At 44.4% G+C, this 17608-nt stretch overlaps 1 protein-coding gene across 1 annotated transcript; it reads left to right on the top strand.

Annotated features, from left to right (window-relative positions):
- The first annotated feature begins 98 nt into the window (after positions 1 to 98).
- LOC133554380 (zinc finger protein 239-like) lies at positions 99 to 16880 on the top strand. The gene is made up of 2 exons (XM_061903072.1): positions 99 to 384; positions 15631 to 16880. Exon 2 carries the CDS (start codon positions 15681 to 15683, stop codon positions 16674 to 16676), a length of 996 nt encoding a protein of 331 aa, XP_061759056.1. The 5' UTR covers positions 99 to 384; positions 15631 to 15680; the 3' UTR covers positions 16677 to 16880.
- The last annotated feature ends 728 nt before the right edge of the window (positions 16881 to 17608 follow it).

Here is a 17608-nt window from a genome sequence, read left to right as displayed (position 1 = left end):
GGTTTGTGTACCTCAACTGACTGTAATACATCATGTGACCAGCAGATGGTGATAATATTTGTCAGCTCTGGTAAATGTCCACAGCATGGGAAGGGAAGTGTTATTTGCGCATGCGCGGGTGACTGTGTCGTAAATCGCAACGTAGCAGTGCAGTCTTTAAGTCTGCATTTATTATTTTGTTCCTTGTTTATTCCCCAAGTGCACGAAAACTAAACTTTATTAGGTCTCCGTGACAGTATTAACTGAACTTGTCTCAGTGAACTTTGAAGCGTCTCTTCTCAGGTTGAGCTTGCTAGCTAGCTTAGCTGACTAGTTAGCTTAGCATGTTAGCGGCTAACAAAGAGGCGTTGAAGTGATCAAGACATCGCTGAGAAGAGATCAAGTGTGAGTATAAAGTGTTGGGATTGTGTAAAAATTGGTAAAACAGCAATGCTGAGATTGTTGGTGAATCAGCGACTAACTGGTTGTTGAATAAATATTTGTAGTGTTAGAAACAAAGATAGCAGAGTAGGAGAAGGACTTTTCTCCAGCAAAACGTTATAACTGATTATTAAAATGAAATAACAGTTGGAATAAGTTTAGTGTGTGGAGATGTTAAATAACACACATTGCAACACGGCTTGGGTGAGTTTACATGGAAGCCATCTTCATTGTTGTACGCTTGCAATTGCGATACTGCGCAACATTTTTACGCATGCAGACCAGGGTGTCGCGGCACACTAGTGTGCCGTGGGAAATGATGCAACTTCACCTAATTGATCCCCAAAAATATTTTTTTTTGCAAATGAATGATTATAATCGGTAAAAACTGTGTGCCGTTCCTTTCAATCAATCAATCAATGTTTACTTATATAGCCCTAAATCACTAGTGTCTCAAAGGGCTGCACAAACCACCACGACATCCTCGGTAGGCCCACATAAGGGCAAGGAAAACTCACACCCAGTGGGACATTGGTGACAATAATGACCCAGTGGGACGTCAGTGACAATGATGACTATGACAACCTTAGAGAGGAGGAAAGCAATGGATGTCGAGCGGGTCTAACATGATACTGTGAAAGTTCAATCCACAATGGATACAACACAGTCGCGAGAGTCCAGTCCAAAGAGGATCCAAGAGACAGCAGCGAGAGTCCCGTTCACAGCGGAGCCAGCAGGAAACCATCCCAAGCGTGGGCGGACCAGCAGCGCGGAGATGTCCCCAGCCGATACACAGGCGAGCAGTACATGGCCACCGGATCGGACCGGACCCCCTCCACACGGGAGAGTGGGACATAGAAGAAAAAGAAAAGAAACGGCAGATCAACTGGTCTAAAAAGGGAGTCTATTTAAAGGCTAGAGTATACAAATGAGTTTTAAGGTGAGTTGTGTCTGTGCTGTGTAGAACTTGACTGTAGAACTGGGATGCCAGTATGCAGACCACAGCGTGCAGGTAAAAAAAAGGTATGTAACTCTTAAGCCAAAAATGAACAAAAGGAAAAGGCAGCAAAGCATAGGGATGGCTATGTAAAATGACAGTTAAACTGAACTGGTTACAAAGTAAACAGAAGCAGAATGCTGGACGACAGCAAAAACTTGCAGCGTGTGGAGCAGAGACGGATGGCGTCCACAAAGTACATCCGTGCATGACATGGCAATCAACAATCTCCCGTCCAAAGGCAAAACCTAGCAACTCACTTTGAGCTGATTTTGAGAAAACAAAGGAAAACCAATCTATCTTGATGTTGTCTTACAAAGATCTACAAAGTCATCAAACGTATAGATGTTTTCTTGAGCTTTCATTTTTTTGCCGATTGAGCCATGGATTAAATACGCTCTCATGAACGTGTGCCCTTTCTCCAAATATTTGATCACAATCTCGGGTGGGCCCCATTCTGCGTTTTCACATTGGGCCAGAGCCGTGTACAGCGTCCAGTTTTTATTTGGACCTCCACAGTTATCTGCCCAAAAGAGTATGCAAGGGGAAGAATCAAGAACAATACATTAATGAAGGTGCTTACAACGTCCTGGGCCAATCTTCCAAATATCCCCTCGTGCCATAATATCACATAATCAGGTTGACCGTCGGCCCCCATTCGTGCAAATGTCTCATTAAAGACAATAAGGCGACTGACAAAGAAGTTTCGATTGGTCCCTTCAGATACTAGGTTTTTCTGTTGTATCCATGTGGTTATGTGATAGTTGCTAGGTCCTGCCATGCGCGTAACAGCTTACTTATGGAACAAATTACAATATCACATACACTAATGTAAAGCACATCACCTAGGAACTCCAAAATTATTATCAGCTCAGTTTTGACCAACATTGAGTTACTGGGTTTTGCCTTTGGATGGGAGCAATGTCCCCACAAAAAAGAATACCAACAACTTCAATAGCCTGGCTTGCTAACGCAAAGCAGGTGCGGGGAATAGCGTTTAAAGGAAGACATAAAACTGCTACAGGAAAACACCAGAAATAACAGCACAAGACAAGAACTAAAGCACTGCACACAGGACAACACCAACAAACTCAAAATAAGGCACGAGGGGGACCTGGTGGAGTTTCATTTCTTAATGTTTTCTGCTGGTGGTGTGCCTCCGGATTTTTAAATGGACAAAAATGTGCCTTGTCTCAAAAAAGGTTGAAAAACACTGGAATAGACGGTCACCGGTCTATGCATGTAGTCAGAACATTACATTACAGAAGAGCATTGTCAAGAAGTGATAGTAAAATAGTTGGTTATGGAAATATTTTTTGTATTATTGGCAAACAATAAATAACTTTAACAAGAACAATTGCATTTTTTCCCACGTGGCTGCAGGGCATTACGTCATCTAGTTTACAAAATTGTTATTGGGCATTTTCTTAAAGGCCTACTGAAATGAGATTTTCTTATTTAAACGGGGATAGCAGGTCCATTCTATGTGTCATACTTGATCATTTTGCGATATTGCCATATTTTTGCTGAAAGGATTTAGTAGAGAACATCGACGATAAAGTTCGCAACTTTTGGTCGCTAATAAAAAAGCCTTGCCTTTACCGGAAGTAGCAAACGATGTGCATGGGTTGTAGGGCTCCTCACATTGTTTATAATCATAGCCTCCAGCAGCAAGAGCTATTCGGACCGAGAAAGCGACAATTTCCCCATTAATTTGAGTGAAGATGAAAGATTCGTGGATGAAGATATTGAGAGTGAAGGACTAGGAAAAAAAAAAGTTAAAAAAAAAGGGTGATTGCAGTGGGAGCAATTCAGATGTTATTAGACACTCTTACTAGGATAATTCTGGAAAATCCCTTATCTGCCTATTGTTCTAGTGAGATTATACAGTACCTGAAAGTCGGAGGGGTGTGGCCACGGGTGTGTTGACTGTGTGTCTGCGTGGGAGCAGGTAGTAGTCCGCGGCAGCTGCAGGAGGACGCATCCGAAACAGACTCCGCTCATAACTACGGTAAGAGCCAACTTATTACCACAATTTTCTCACCAAAACCTGCCGGTTGACATGTGGTCGGGATCCATGTTCGCTTAACCGCTCTGTTCCATAGTAAAGCTTCACCTTTGGGAAGTTTAAACAAGGAAACACCGGCTGTGTTTGTGTGGTTAAAGCATAGCTTCCCACCTCCATCTTTCTACTTTGACTTCTCCATTATTAATTGAACAAATTGCAAAGGATTCAGCAACACAGATGTCCAGAATACTGTGTAATTATTTGATCAAAGCAGACTACTTATAGCTTGGATCGGGCTGGAAAATAATGTCCGCTACAACCCGAGACGTCAAACGCAAGCGTCATCATACGCGTAATCAGACCGCAACGTTTTCAACACGACACTTCGCGGGAAATTTAAAATTGCAATTTAGTAAACTAAAAAGGCTGTATTGGCATTTGATGCAATGTTAATATTTCATCATTGATATATAAACTATCAGACTGCGTGGCCGGTAGTAGTGGGTTTCAGTTGGCCTTTAATATCAATATATCATTTCCTTTTAGCATGATGTCTTTTGGGCGTCTCGGGATTGATTGAAAGCCAGGTAAGCCAACATTTCATCTGGTCCGTGTGGAAGTGTTTTATAAAGTTGAACAAATATAAACATGTATTTATTAATTACTCTTAAAGTAACAGTAAAGTGGGGAAAACAAGTTGTCTTCATATTGAAGCTATTATCATATATATCTGATTTAGGACACCTAAAGACTTCCACAGTTTGCGAATAAATACATCTGATCAAAATAGTATCAATCTTACGGAGAGATAACGAGGATGCCAGACACACAATTGCGTGACGACACGCTAGGAACCATGGATCCCTTCCCCATCAACAACAATGCGAGTCAAGCAGACTCTGTGAGAGCAAACAACAATTACATTGGGAAAAATTATGATCCAGAACCTTATTAAGTTAAAGTTAAAGTACCAATGATTGTCACACTCACACTAGGTGTGGCGAAATTTGTCCTCTGCATTTGACCCATACCCTTGTTCACCCCCTGGGAGGTGAGGGGAGCAGTGGGCAGCAGCGGTGCCACGCCCGGGAATCATTTTGTGGTGATTTAACCCCCCATTCCAATGTTTTTGATCCCGAACACAAAGAGGAAGAGTAATGAGTTTTAAAAGCAGAGTGCTAAACGGGTGCAGCTTTATTGTGACACTCTAGCATCATGTAGCATTGCTAGGTGCTAAACATACAAACTAACAATATAAAACCATGAAAAAAAAAAAACACATACTGTAATATTTTCACTCTTGCTGGGATGGCGACCGACGGGACGCTCACATAATTCCGTTTAGAAGAAGATTCAATCTCAATCGTCATGAAGGGTTCAAAAAAGTTCCTGCGGGAGACGTCTTTTTGTGTTTTTTTCGCCATCTCGGAATGTGAAAGTGGACCAGCCTGTTGGTCCATGGCCACACTTGTCTACTAGCAGGTGAGATATGCATCAATTCTAATCTAGAATTTACTTTTAGCAAGTTTGAGACGAAGCACAAGCAGCCGCCAGCTCAGTTTGTCAACAATAGCAGTGTAAACTAGCATTAACTCACTGCTATCAATGCATCTCTACAATAGTCTGTCTGCGTTGGGGCTTATAATAACAATATCACTCATAATTAGTTAATTTTCAAGTCATGACATGTTAAAGGAGGATTGTTGGCGCTTTTTGGATGTTTTTAGAGTGTATAATGAGCGCAACAGAGGACCCTCCATCTGTTGACTGTATTGTTAGCGATTTATTTACGATTTTGAATGCACAAAAAAAGCCAATCATATGGGTTCTTGTCTTACGAAAGGTTTGTGAATGATAAACAGCACATCTCTTTCCAATGTTTGCGTATTTTCAGTGCGACTGATCTGATAATCATCCATCTGGATGGATGATCTGATAATATGGTCAGTGTGCAGAAGCGTTCCTATTGTGATGTCAATCTAAGGAAATTACAGAAGGTGTTAGGAATATTCAAAATGGCTGGCTGAATTTGTAGCATTTTGTGATGTTGTCACATACTTCTCCATCCATCCATCCGTCTTCTTCCGCTTATCCGAGGTCTGGTCGCGGGGCCAGCAACCTAAGCAGGGAAGCCCAGACTTCTCTCTCCCCAGCCACTTCGTCTAGCTCTTCCCGAGGGATCCCGAGGCATTCCCAGGCCAGCCGGGAGACATATTCTTCTCAACGTGTCCTGGGTCTTTCTCGTGGCCTCCTACCGGTTGGACGTGCCCTAAACACCTCCCTAAAGAGGCGTTCAGGTGGCATCCTGACCAGATGCCCGAGCCACCTCATCTGGCTCCTCTCGATGTGGAGGAGCAGCGGCTTTACTTTGAGCTCCTCTTGGATGGCAGAGCTTCTCACCCTATCGCTAAGGGATAGCCCCGCCACCCTGCGGAGGAAACTCATTTTGGCCGCTTGTACCCGTGATCTTATCCTTTCGGTCATGACCCAAAGCTCATGACCATAGGTGAGGATGGGAACGTAGATCGACCGGTAAATTGAGAGCTTTGCTTTCCGGCTCAGCTCCTTCTTCACCACAACGGATCAATACAGCGTCCGCATTACTGAAGACGCCGCACCGATCATCCTGTCGATCTCACGATCCACTCTTCCCCCACTCGTGAACAATACCCCTCGATACTTGAACTCCTCCACTTGGGGCAGGGTCTCCTCCCCAACCTGGAGATGGCACTCCAGCTTTTTCCTGGCGAGAACCATGGACTCGGATTTGGAGGTGCTGATTCTCATTCCGGTCGCTTCACACTGTGCTGCAAACCAATCCAGTAAGAGCTGAAGATCCCGGCCAGATGAAGCCTTCAGGACCACATCATCTGCAAAAAGCAGTGACCTAATCCCGCGGCCACCAAACCGGAACCCCTCAACGCCTTGACTGCGCCTAGAAATTCTGTCCATAAAAGTTATGATCAGAATCGATGACAAAGGGCAGCCTTGGCGGAGTCCAACCCCCAATGGAAATGTGTCCGACTTACTGCCGGCAATGCGGACCAAGCTCTGACACTGCTCTCTGAGCACTCCCCACAGGACTTCCCGAGGGACACGGTCGAATGCCTTCTCCAAGTCCACAAAGCACATGTAGACTGGTTGGGCAAACTCCCATGCACCCTCAAGAACCCTGTTGAGAGTATAGAGCTGGTCCACAGTTCCACGACCAGGACAAAAACCACACGGTTCCTCCTGTGGAGGAATTGGATTGGCAATTGGATCAGATTTAATGGTTACAATGAAACACAGATAAGCATATAAAGTCAACTTGTTTTTCCCACTCTACCATGGCTAGCATATGCTAGCATTTAGTGATGTTCTTTTTAGGGATGATGTTCTAAAACCGGTTCTCCCGATGCTGCGATAAGAAAAGAACCGATTCCATCAATTCGAATCCCTTTTTGAGAACCGGTTCCTGTTGTCGAAGCCACTATACCGTATTTTCGCGACCATAGGACGCACCGTATTAAAAGGCGCCGCCGTGTCGATTACGGGTGCTATTTCTGTATTTAACGCATAAATAAGACGTAACGTTTTTTTGGGCGCAGGCATGTTTAAACATACGATAGCTTTTTACGCTGTTTTAAAAAGGCCGTAGGAGCAAAGCTGAGTTTGGTTGTACTTTATTGAAATATTTATCAATGTACTCACATTATTTTTTCATCGATCTTCATCCACAAATCCATCCAAGTCGTCATCTTCTGTGTCCAAATTGAATAGCTGGGCAACTTCTCCATCAAACACGCAGATTCCCTCTCGTCACTTTCAAAGTCAGTCTCTCTGCTGTGGGACTCCTCGGAAAAAATGCCGTCTTTTGCGAAAGCTCGAACAACAGTGCAAGCATACACGTTAGCTCAACCATCCACGATCCATTCACAAATTGTGGCATAACTCGCCCGACGGTGCCTCCCAGTTTTCGTGAAGCTGTGTTCGTCTGTCATCCATCACTCCCATGACGCTCACAACTTCACTTTGAACGTCCTGTTTACACCTATGTCCAGCGGTTGGAGTTCCTTCGTCATGCCTTTAATGATGTCTCCAGGCGGAAACTTTTCTTTCGGCAGCGTCTTCCCCTTGAAAAGCACCATAGGTCGCAGTTTCTTTCCATTAGCATAGCAAGCAAGCACAACAGTAAAAGCTCTCTTAGATTTATATCGCGCTTTTCTAAACACTTAAAGCGCTCACAGGGAAGTGGGACTCATCATTCATTCACGCCTGGTGGTGGTAAGCTACATCAGTAGCCACAGCTGCCCTGGGGTAGACTGACGGAAGCCGACTTCTCTTGCCCAATTGTGCGTATTGATTCGCTACCGTGCTGGTCCCCTTCTTCTCCACAGTGTGCTTCACCAGGATGTCGAAAGTGAGCAGCACCTCGTCCATATTCGTTTGCAATTTTTTTTTATTTACAACGCTTATAGCAGCACTATATGTGTTTAGCATCCTCTCACCTGAAACCTTGACCCTTTAAGGGGGAACATTATCACCAGACCCATGTAAGCGTCAATATATACCTTGATGTTACCATATGTTTTTTTTGACCTAATTCCGAACTCTAAAAGGGCGAATTTGGCGATTGAAATGCCTTTCAATTGGAGATCTGTGTTGCTGAATCTTTTGCAATTTGTTAAATTAATATTTGAGAAGTCAAAATAGAAAGATGGAGTTGGGAAGCTTTAGCCTTTAGCCACACAAACACACGGTGATTCCTTGTTTAAAATTCCCGGAGGTGAAACTTTATTATGGATCTCAGCGGTCAAGAGAACATGGATCCCGACCGAATGTACACCAGCAGGTTTCTGTGAGAAAATTGTGATAAAAAGTCCCTTCTTACCGGAGATCAGCTGAGCTTTCGCCGTCCATATAGCTGCCGTCGACTTCCCTGAGACACTGGTGTCAAGACACCCGTGGACACACACCTCCGACTATCAGGTACTGTTAAACTCACTAAAACACTAGCAACACAATAGAAAGATAAGGGATTTCCCGGAATTATCCTAGTTAATGGGTCTAAATACATCTGAATCTGTCCCGATGCAATCGCGTTTTTTTTTTTTTTAACTTTTTTTTATTATTTATTTTTATTTTTTCTATTCCATTGCTATCAATATCCTCAAACACGAATCTTTCATGCTAGCTCAAATTATTAAGGAAATTGTCTTTTTGCTGGAGGCTCCCATTAAAAACAATATGAGGATGTGAGGAGCCATCAACGGGTGACGTCATCGTCTGCTACTTCCGGTAAAGGCAGGGCTTTTCTGTTAGCGACCAAAAGTGGCGAATTTTATCGTGGATGTTCTCGACTAAATCCTTTCAGCAAAGATATGGCAATATTGCGAAATTATCAAGTATGACACATAGAATGGACCTGCTATCCCCGTTTAAATAAGAAAATCTCATTTCAGTAGGCCTTTAGGACCATCCATCCATTCATTTTCTACAGCCTGTCGAATTCGGGGTCGCAGGGGTTTGCTGTATTGCATTAAAACTAATTTTTACCCACTTCTATGGTGGAAGAACAATAAGCCCATATATCCTCTTACCACCAAGTTAGCCAGGCTGGGGGAGAAGGGGAAGAAAAATTAATCTGAAACTGAGTTGACTTGAAACTGTTTAATGTTGCACTTTTTATATGTAGAAGAAAAGTTTTGTCATTTCATCTGAGCAACAACTGGAGGCTGTTTAATGTTGATTAACGTGGTCCTCGACTTAATCAAGTTGAAAAACTTATTCGGGTGTTACCATTTAGTGGTCAATTGTATGGAATATGTACTGTACTGTGCAATCTACTAATAAAAGTTTCAATCAATCAATCAATCAATCAAAAAAAGCACTTTATATGTACAAAGGTTTTGTTAAGAAACCATTATGAGCCTTATCTTATTTGGTTTTTATTTTATATATGTTGACCACATTAACCCTGGCAATGGACCGTGTGTGTATATGTATGTTATGCCATTGTTTACAAATTTGGTAAATGAATAACCCAAAAATTTATATTTTGTTGTTTTCTTACTGTATGAAAAATGAACCGAACTGTGATCTCTAAACCAAGGTACGTACCGAAACAAAATGTTTGTGTACCGTTACACCCCTAATATATATATATATATATATATATATATATATATATATATATATATATATATATGATCCTAGGAGCTATGTTGTCTGGGCGCTTTCATGCCCCCTGGTAGGGTCTCCCAAGACAAACAGGTCCTAGGTGAGTGATCAGACAAAGAGCAGCTCAAAGACTTCTATGGAATTACAACAAAATGAACCCAGATTTCCCTCGCCCGGACGTGGGTCACCGGGGCCCCGCTCTGGAGCCAGGCCCGGAGTTGGGGCACGATGGCGAGCGCCTGGTGGTCGGGCCTGTCCCCATGGGGCCCGGCCGGGCACAGCCCGAAGAGGCAACGTGGGTCATCCCTCCAATGGGCTCACCACTCATAGGAGGGGCCATAGAGGTCGGGTGCATTGTGAGCTGGGCGGCAGCCGAAGGCAGGGCACTTGGCGGTCCGATCCTCGGCTACAGAAGCTAGCTCTTGGGACGTGGAACGTCACCTCACTGGGGGGGGAGGAGCCTGAGCTAGTGCGCGAGGTAGAGAAGTTCCGGCTGGATATAGTCGGACTCACCTCGACGCACAGCAAGGGCTCTGGAACCAGTTCACTCGAGAGGGACTGGACCCTCTTCCACTCTGGCGTTGCCGGCAGTGAGAGGCGACGGGCTGGGGTGGCAATTCTCGTTGCCCCCCGGCTCAAAGCCTGCACGTTTGAGTTCAACCCAGTGGACGAGAGGGTAGCTTCCCTTCGCCTTCGGGTGGGGGGACGGGTCCTGACTGTTGTTTGTGCTTACTCACCAAACAGCAGTTCAGAATACCCACCCTTTTTGGGTACACTCGAGGAAGTACTGGAAAGTGCTCCTCCGGGTGATTCCCTTGTCCTACTGGGAGACTTCAACGCTCATGTTGGCAACGACAGTGAAACCTGGAGAGGCGTGATTGGGAAGAATGGTCGCCCGGATCTAAACCCGAGTGGTGTTTTGTTATTGGACTTTTGTGCTCGTCACGGATTGTCCATAACAAACACCATGTTCAAACATAAGTGTGTCCATATGTGCACTTGGCACCAGGACACCCTAGGCCGCAGTTCCATGATCGACTTTGTAGTTGTGTCATCGGATTTGCGGCCTTATGTTTTGGTCACTCGGGTGAAGAGAGGGGCGGAGCTTTCTACCGATCACCACCTGGTGGTGAGTTGGCTGCGATGGTGGGGGAGGATGCCGGACAGACCTGGCAGGCCCAAGCGCATTGTGAGGGTCTGCTGGGAACGTCTGGCAGAGTCTCCTGTCAGAGAGAGTTTCAATTCACACCTCCGGGAGAACTTTGAACATGTCACGAGGGAGGTGCGGGACATTGAGTCCGAGTGGACCATGTTCCGAACCTCTACTGTCGAGGCGGCTGATTGGAGCTGTGGCCGCAAGGTTGTTGGTGCCTGTCGTGGCGGTAATCCCAGAACCCGTTGGTGGACACCAGCAGTGAGGGATGCCGTCAAGCTGAAGAAGGAGTCCTATCGGGTTCTTTTGGCTCATAGGACTCCGGAGGCAGTGGACGGGTACCGACGGGCCAAGCGGTGTGCAGCTTTAGCGGTCGCGGAGGCAAAAAATCGGACATGGGAAGAGTTCGGGGAAGCCATGGAAAACGACTTCCGGACGGCTTCGAAGCGATTCTGGACCACCATACGGCGCCTCAGGAAGGGGAAGCAGTGCACTATCAACACCGTGTATGGTGCGGATGGTGTTCTGCTGACTTCGACTGCGGATGTTGTGGATCGGTGGAGGGAATACTTCGAAGACCTCCTCAATCCCACCAATACGTCTTTCTTTGAGGAAGCGGTGCCTGGGGAATCTGTAGTGGACTCTCCTATTTCTGGGGCTGAGGTCGCTGAGGTAGTTAAAAAGCTCCTCGGCGGCAAGGCCCCGGGGGTGGATGAGATCCGCCCGGAGTTCCTCAAGGCTCTGGATGCTGTGGGGCTGTCTTGGTTGACAAGACTCTGCAGCATCGCGTGGACATCGGGGGCGGTACCTCTGGATTGGCAGACCGGGGTGGTGGTCCCTCTCTTTAAGAAGGGGGACCGGAGGGTGTGTTCCAACTATCGTGGGATCACACTCCTCAGCCTTCCCGGTAAGGTTTATTCAGGTGTACTGGAGAGGAGGCTTCGCCGGATAGTCGAACCTCGGATTCAGGAGGAACAGTGTGGTTTTCGTCCTGGTCGTGGAACTGTGGACCAGCTCTATACTCTCGGCAGGGTTCTTGAGGGTGCATGGGAGTTTGCCCAACCAGTCTACATGTGCTTTGTGGACTTGGAGAAGGCATTCGACCGTGTCCCTCGGGGAGTCCTGTGGGGAGTGCTCAGAGAGTATGGGGTACCGGACTGTCCGATTGTGGCAGTCCGCTCCCTGCACGATCAGTGTCAGAGCTTGGTCCGCATTGCTGGCAGTAAGTCGGACACGTTTCCAGTGAGGGTTGGACTCCGCCAAGGCTGTCCTTTGTCACCGATTCTGTTCATAACTTTTATGGACAGAATTTCTAGGCGCAGCCAAGGCGTTGAGGGGTTCCGGTTTGGTGGCCACGGGATTAGGTCTCTGCTTTTTGCAGATGATGTAGTCCTGATGGCTTCATCTGGCCGGGATCTTCAGCTCTCACTGGATCGGTTCGCAGACGAGTGTGAAGCGACCGGAATGAGAATCAGCACCTCCAAGTCCGAGTCCATGGTTCTTGCCCGGAAAAGGGTGGAGTGCCATCTCCGGGTTGGGGAGGAGACCCTACCCCAAGTGGAGGAGTTCAAGTACCTAGGAGTCTTGTTCACGAGTGGGGGAAGAGTGGATCGTGAGATCGACAGGCGGATCGGTGCGGCGTCTTCAGTAATGCGGACGTTGTATCGATCCGTTGTGGTGAAGAAGGAGCTGAGCCGGAAGGCAAAGCTCTCAATTTACCGGTCGATCTACGTTCCCATCCTCACCTATGGTCATGAGCTTTGGGTCATGACCGAAAGGATAAGATCACGGGTACAGGCGGCCGAAATGAGTTTCCTCCGCCGGGTGGCGGGGCTCTCCCTTAGAGATAGGGTGAGAAGCTCTGCCATCCGGGAGGAGCTCAACGTAAAGCCGCTGCTCCTCCACATCGAGAGGAGCCAGATGAAGTGGTTCGGGCATCTGGTCAGGATGCCACCCGAACGCCTCCCTAGGGATGTGTTTAGGGCACGTCCAACTGGTAGGAGGCCACAGGGAAGACCCAGGACACGTTGGGAAAACTATGTCTCCCGGCTGGCCTGGGAACGCCTCGGGATCCCCCGGGAAAAGCTAGACGAAGTGGCTGGAGATAGGGAAGTCTGGGCTTCCCTGCTTATGCTGCTGCCCCCGCGACCAGACCTCGGATAAGCGGAAGATGATGGATGGATATATATATATATATATGTATATGTATGTATGTATCTTAAAGTTAAAAGTTAAAGGCCTCCTGAAATGAGATTTTCTTATTTAAACGGGGATAGCAGGTCCATTCTATGTGTCATACTTGATAATTTTGCGATATTGCCATATTTTTGCTGAAAGGATTTAGTAGAGAACATCAACGATAAAGTTCGCAACTTTTAGTCGCTAATAAAAAAGCCTTGCTTTTACCGGAAGTAGCAGCCGATGTGCGCGTGACGTCACGGGTTGTAGGGATCCTCACATCCTCATATTGTTTATAATCATAGCCTCCAGCACCAAGAGCTATTTGGACCGAGAAAGCGTCAATTTCCCCATTAATTTGAGCGAGGATGAAAAATTTGTGGATGAGGAAATTTAGAGTCAAGGACTAGAAAAAAATAAAATTCAGATGTAATCAGACACATTTACTAGGATAATTCTGGGAAATCCCTTATCTGGTTATTGTTTTAATAATGTTTTAGTGAGATTCTAAAGTCATAACTGAAAGTCGGATGGCTGCGGTCAACGCCAGTGTCTCTGAGAGAAGCAGAGGATGAGGCCGCATATTCCACTCAAGTCTCCGGTAAGAGCCGACTTAATATAAACAATTTTCCCATCCAAAAACTTGCTGGTTGACGTAGGGAAACATGTTCGCTTGACCGCTCTGTGTTAAAGTTTCACAACAAACAAAGAAACACCGGCTGTGTTTGTTTTGCTAACGGCAGCTGCAATCCACCGCTTTCCACCAACAGCATTCTTATTTGACATCTCTATTATTAATTGAACAAAATGCAAAAGATTTGGCAACACAGATGTCTAAAATATTGTGTAATTATGCAATGAAAAGAGACGACTTTGTGTGGTGCTGGGCTGAAATGTTCGCTCCAACCAATAACGTCACAAGCACGCGTCAACAAAAGCGTCATCATTCCGCGACATTTTCAACAGGATACATCGTGGGACATTTAAAATTGCAATTTAGTAAACTAAACCGGCCGTATTGGCATGTGTTGCGATGCTAAGAGTTCATCATTGATATATAAACTATCAGACTGCGTGGTCGGTAGTAGTGGGTTTCAGTAGGCCTTTAAAGTTAAAGTACCAATGATTGTCACACACACACTAGATGTGGGAAAATTATTCTCTGCATTTGACCCATCACCCTTGATCACCCCCTGGGAGGTGAGGGGAGCAGTGGGCAGCAGCAGTGCCGCGCCCGGGAATCATTTTTGGTGATTTAACCCCCAAATCCAACCATTAATGCTGAGTGCCAAGCAGGGAGGTAACGGGTTCCATTTTTATAGTCTTTGGTTTAAACTCACGACCTACCGATCTCAGGGCGGAGACTCTAACCACTAGGCTAACCAGAAGCCAGAGCTCTAAAATGTAAACAAAGGTGGGTGGATTGATATATATGGACAATAACTGTTAGGCCTTATCGGCCAGCCCTAGTGAAAATTCCCCTAGTCCGGAATGTTTTTTTCTGTGAATAATACTATTAACAGTGTTGAGTTTGTCTGCCTCTGAGATTTAAAGGCCTACTGAAACCCACTACTACCGACCAACCAGTCTGATAGTTTATATATCAATGATGAAATCTTAACATTGCAACACATGCCAATACGGCCGGTTTAGTTGACTAAATTACAATTTTAAATTTCCCGTGGAGTTTGTTGTTGAAAACGTCGCGGAATGATGACGCGTGTTTGTGACGTTTCGAGTTGGAGGAGACATACTAGATCAGCACTAACGACTAAAAGTTGTCTCTTTTCATCGCGCAATTACACAGTAATTTGGACATATGTGTTGCTGAATCATTTGCAATTTGTTCAATTAATAATGGAGACTATAAAAAACAATGCTATTGGTGGAAAGCGGTGTATTGCAGCTGTCTTTAGCACCGAGACACAGCCGGTGTTTCTATGTTTGTTGTGAAGCTGCGGTCAAGCGAACATGTTTTTCTACGTCAACCAGCATGTTTTTGGATGGGAAAATTGTGATATATATCTTACCGGAGACATCATTTGATTATTCGTCCTCCTGCAGTAGCTGTTTAAAAGGCAGCTTTGAGCTTGGCTCCTCGGCTTCTCTGAGACACTGCGTGTTCACCGCAGCCATCCGACCTCGAGGTATGTCTTTACAATCTCACTAAAACACTATTAAAACAATAAGCAGATAAGGGATCTTCCAGAATTATCCTAGTAAATGTGATTAATTACATCTGAAACGCTCACACTGCCGCCGCATTTTATTTTATTTATTTATTTATTTTTTAGTCCTTCGCTATCAATATCATCATCCACAAATCTTTCATCCTCGCTCAAATTAATGGGGAAATTGTCCTTTTCTCGGTCCGAGTGGCTCCCATTATAAACAATGTGAATATGTGTGGAGCCCTACAACTCGTGACGTCACACGCACATCGTCTGCTTTTTCATTAGAGACCAAAATTTGCGAACTTTATCGATGTTCTCTACTAAATCCTTTCAGCAAAAATATGGCATTATTGCGAAATGATCAAGTATGTCACATAGAATGGACCTGCTATCCCTGTTTAAATAAGAAAATCTCATTTCAGTAGGCCTTTAAAGACAGTCATACAATATCTTGTTTTTCTGAAGTTAATGTAAACATACTAAATACATTTTTTGACTGAGCAGAGCTGGGCGATGTTTTTCTTCTTGTGTCCTGCAGACAACTGTGAAGAACATCCTTTCCCTGAGAAACAGAAGTGGAACTTCAGGATGGTGAAGGAGGAGCCACAGACCTCCCACATTAAGGAGGAAGACGATGCGCAACAGTCTCTGCACATTAAGAAGGAAGAGGAGTACCCAATGACCCTCCATTTTAAAGTGGAAAAGGAGTACCCAGAGGCCCCCCATATTAAAGAGGAAGAGGAGGAACATAGTATCAGTCAGGAGGGAGAGCATCTTGAATGTTTGGAGGAATTCCCAGTGATTGGTGTGATTGTGAAGAGTGAAGATGATGAGGTCGAAGATGAAAGTGAGGAGAAGAGAGAGGCGGAGCCTCCAAGCAGCAGCTCAACTCAACACATGACAACAGAAGCTGATGGAGACCATTGTGGAGGATCACAAGCAGACAAGATCTTAGCTCCACTATCAGATAGTGACGACACGTCTCACTCTTCTGACACTGATGATGAAACTTCAAAAGATGATAAGACATGTCACACTGACAACACACACTTGACATGTTCTCACTGTGACAAAACCTTTAATCACCATTGTCATCTAAAAGTACACATGAGAACACACACTGGAGAGAAACCATTTTCCTGCTCAGAATGTGGTAAAGGTTTTGTACAAAGTGGTGATTTGAAAGTACACATGAGAATACACACGGGAGAAAAACCCTTTTCCTGTTTAATCTGCGGTAAATATTTTACCCGAAGGCAACATTTGCAAATACACATGGTAAAACACACTGGGGAAAAATCTTTTTCATGTTCATCATGTGGTAAATGTTTCATACAAAGCAGTGGGTTGAAAGTACACATGAGAACACACACTGGAGAAAAACCGTTCATGTGCTCAATTTGTAGTAAAAGATTCACACAGAAAGCAAGTTTGATCATGCACACAAGATTACACACTGGTGAAAAACCTTATATATGTTCAGTATGTGGTAAAGGTTTTGCACAAAATCAGGCTTTGAAAGCACACATGAGACAAAACATTCATGTCACTGTTTTAACTACACATGAGAAGACCCACAGGTGAGAAAGTGTAGAGTTGCAGTGTGTGTGGTGAAAGATTCTCTTCTAAGTACCAGTGTAAGAAACACAAGTGTGCTGGTGAGAACAGCAGCAACAAATGAAGCTGCAAGATTTGAAATAAACTGTCAAGTCTTTAACTTTTTAACAACATTAGCAGATAGAACATCTGTGACGTCATTGCTGTGTGTATAACACGATCTTTCTAAGACCTTTTTTCATTTTTCTTAACCGGGTGTCGATCCAAGGCAGGTGGGCCTTCTGGAAGCGACCCTCTCCTTGACACTTAGAAAAAATCCAGCTTTTTGTTGCTGACTTCCATTAAATAGAGGGACTTTTTCCATGTTTCTTAACCGGGTGTCGATCCAAGGCAGTTCATTCATAAATTACATACTTTAGATTGGTGTTTTTAATTCAGTCAAGTACTATGATATACAACACCATGTACTTTTATTTAAATAATAACATAATTTGACTGAAAAGCTGAGAATAAAAATTACCAGACATGTTACATACGGTAAAATGTTGTGTAGATATTCATAATTCACTTTTAAGGCAACTTTATTTGTATAGCACTTTTCATACACAAGGCAGACTCAAAGTGCTTCACAGACAACAAAGTGAAATGAAAGAAAATAAAAGCAAAATTAAAATGCAGACAATAAAAATAAAAACAGTGTGGACGTTAAAAGATTAAAAGATTGAGCTGAAAGCTAAGGTGAACATAACAGTTTTCAGTCTAGTTTTAAAAGTAGTCAGAATTGGGGAAAGTCTGACATTTCCGTAAGTTTATTCCAGCTATTTAAATGTATTCATACTGGTATGTTGTTTTTTTTATATATATATAATGAATCTTTACATATTGGTATTTCTAATTGTAAATGATTCCATAAATTAACTCCTTTATATGATTTACATATTCGTTTTAAATTTTTTCAT

The sequence above is a fragment of the Nerophis ophidion genome, linkage group LG06 (genome assembly GCF_033978795.1).
Source record: "Nerophis ophidion isolate RoL-2023_Sa linkage group LG06, RoL_Noph_v1.0, whole genome shotgun sequence".
NCBI classification, from domain to species: domain Eukaryota; kingdom Metazoa; phylum Chordata; class Actinopteri; order Syngnathiformes; family Syngnathidae; genus Nerophis; species Nerophis ophidion.
This window is presented reverse-complemented; position numbering and strand designations above follow the sequence as displayed.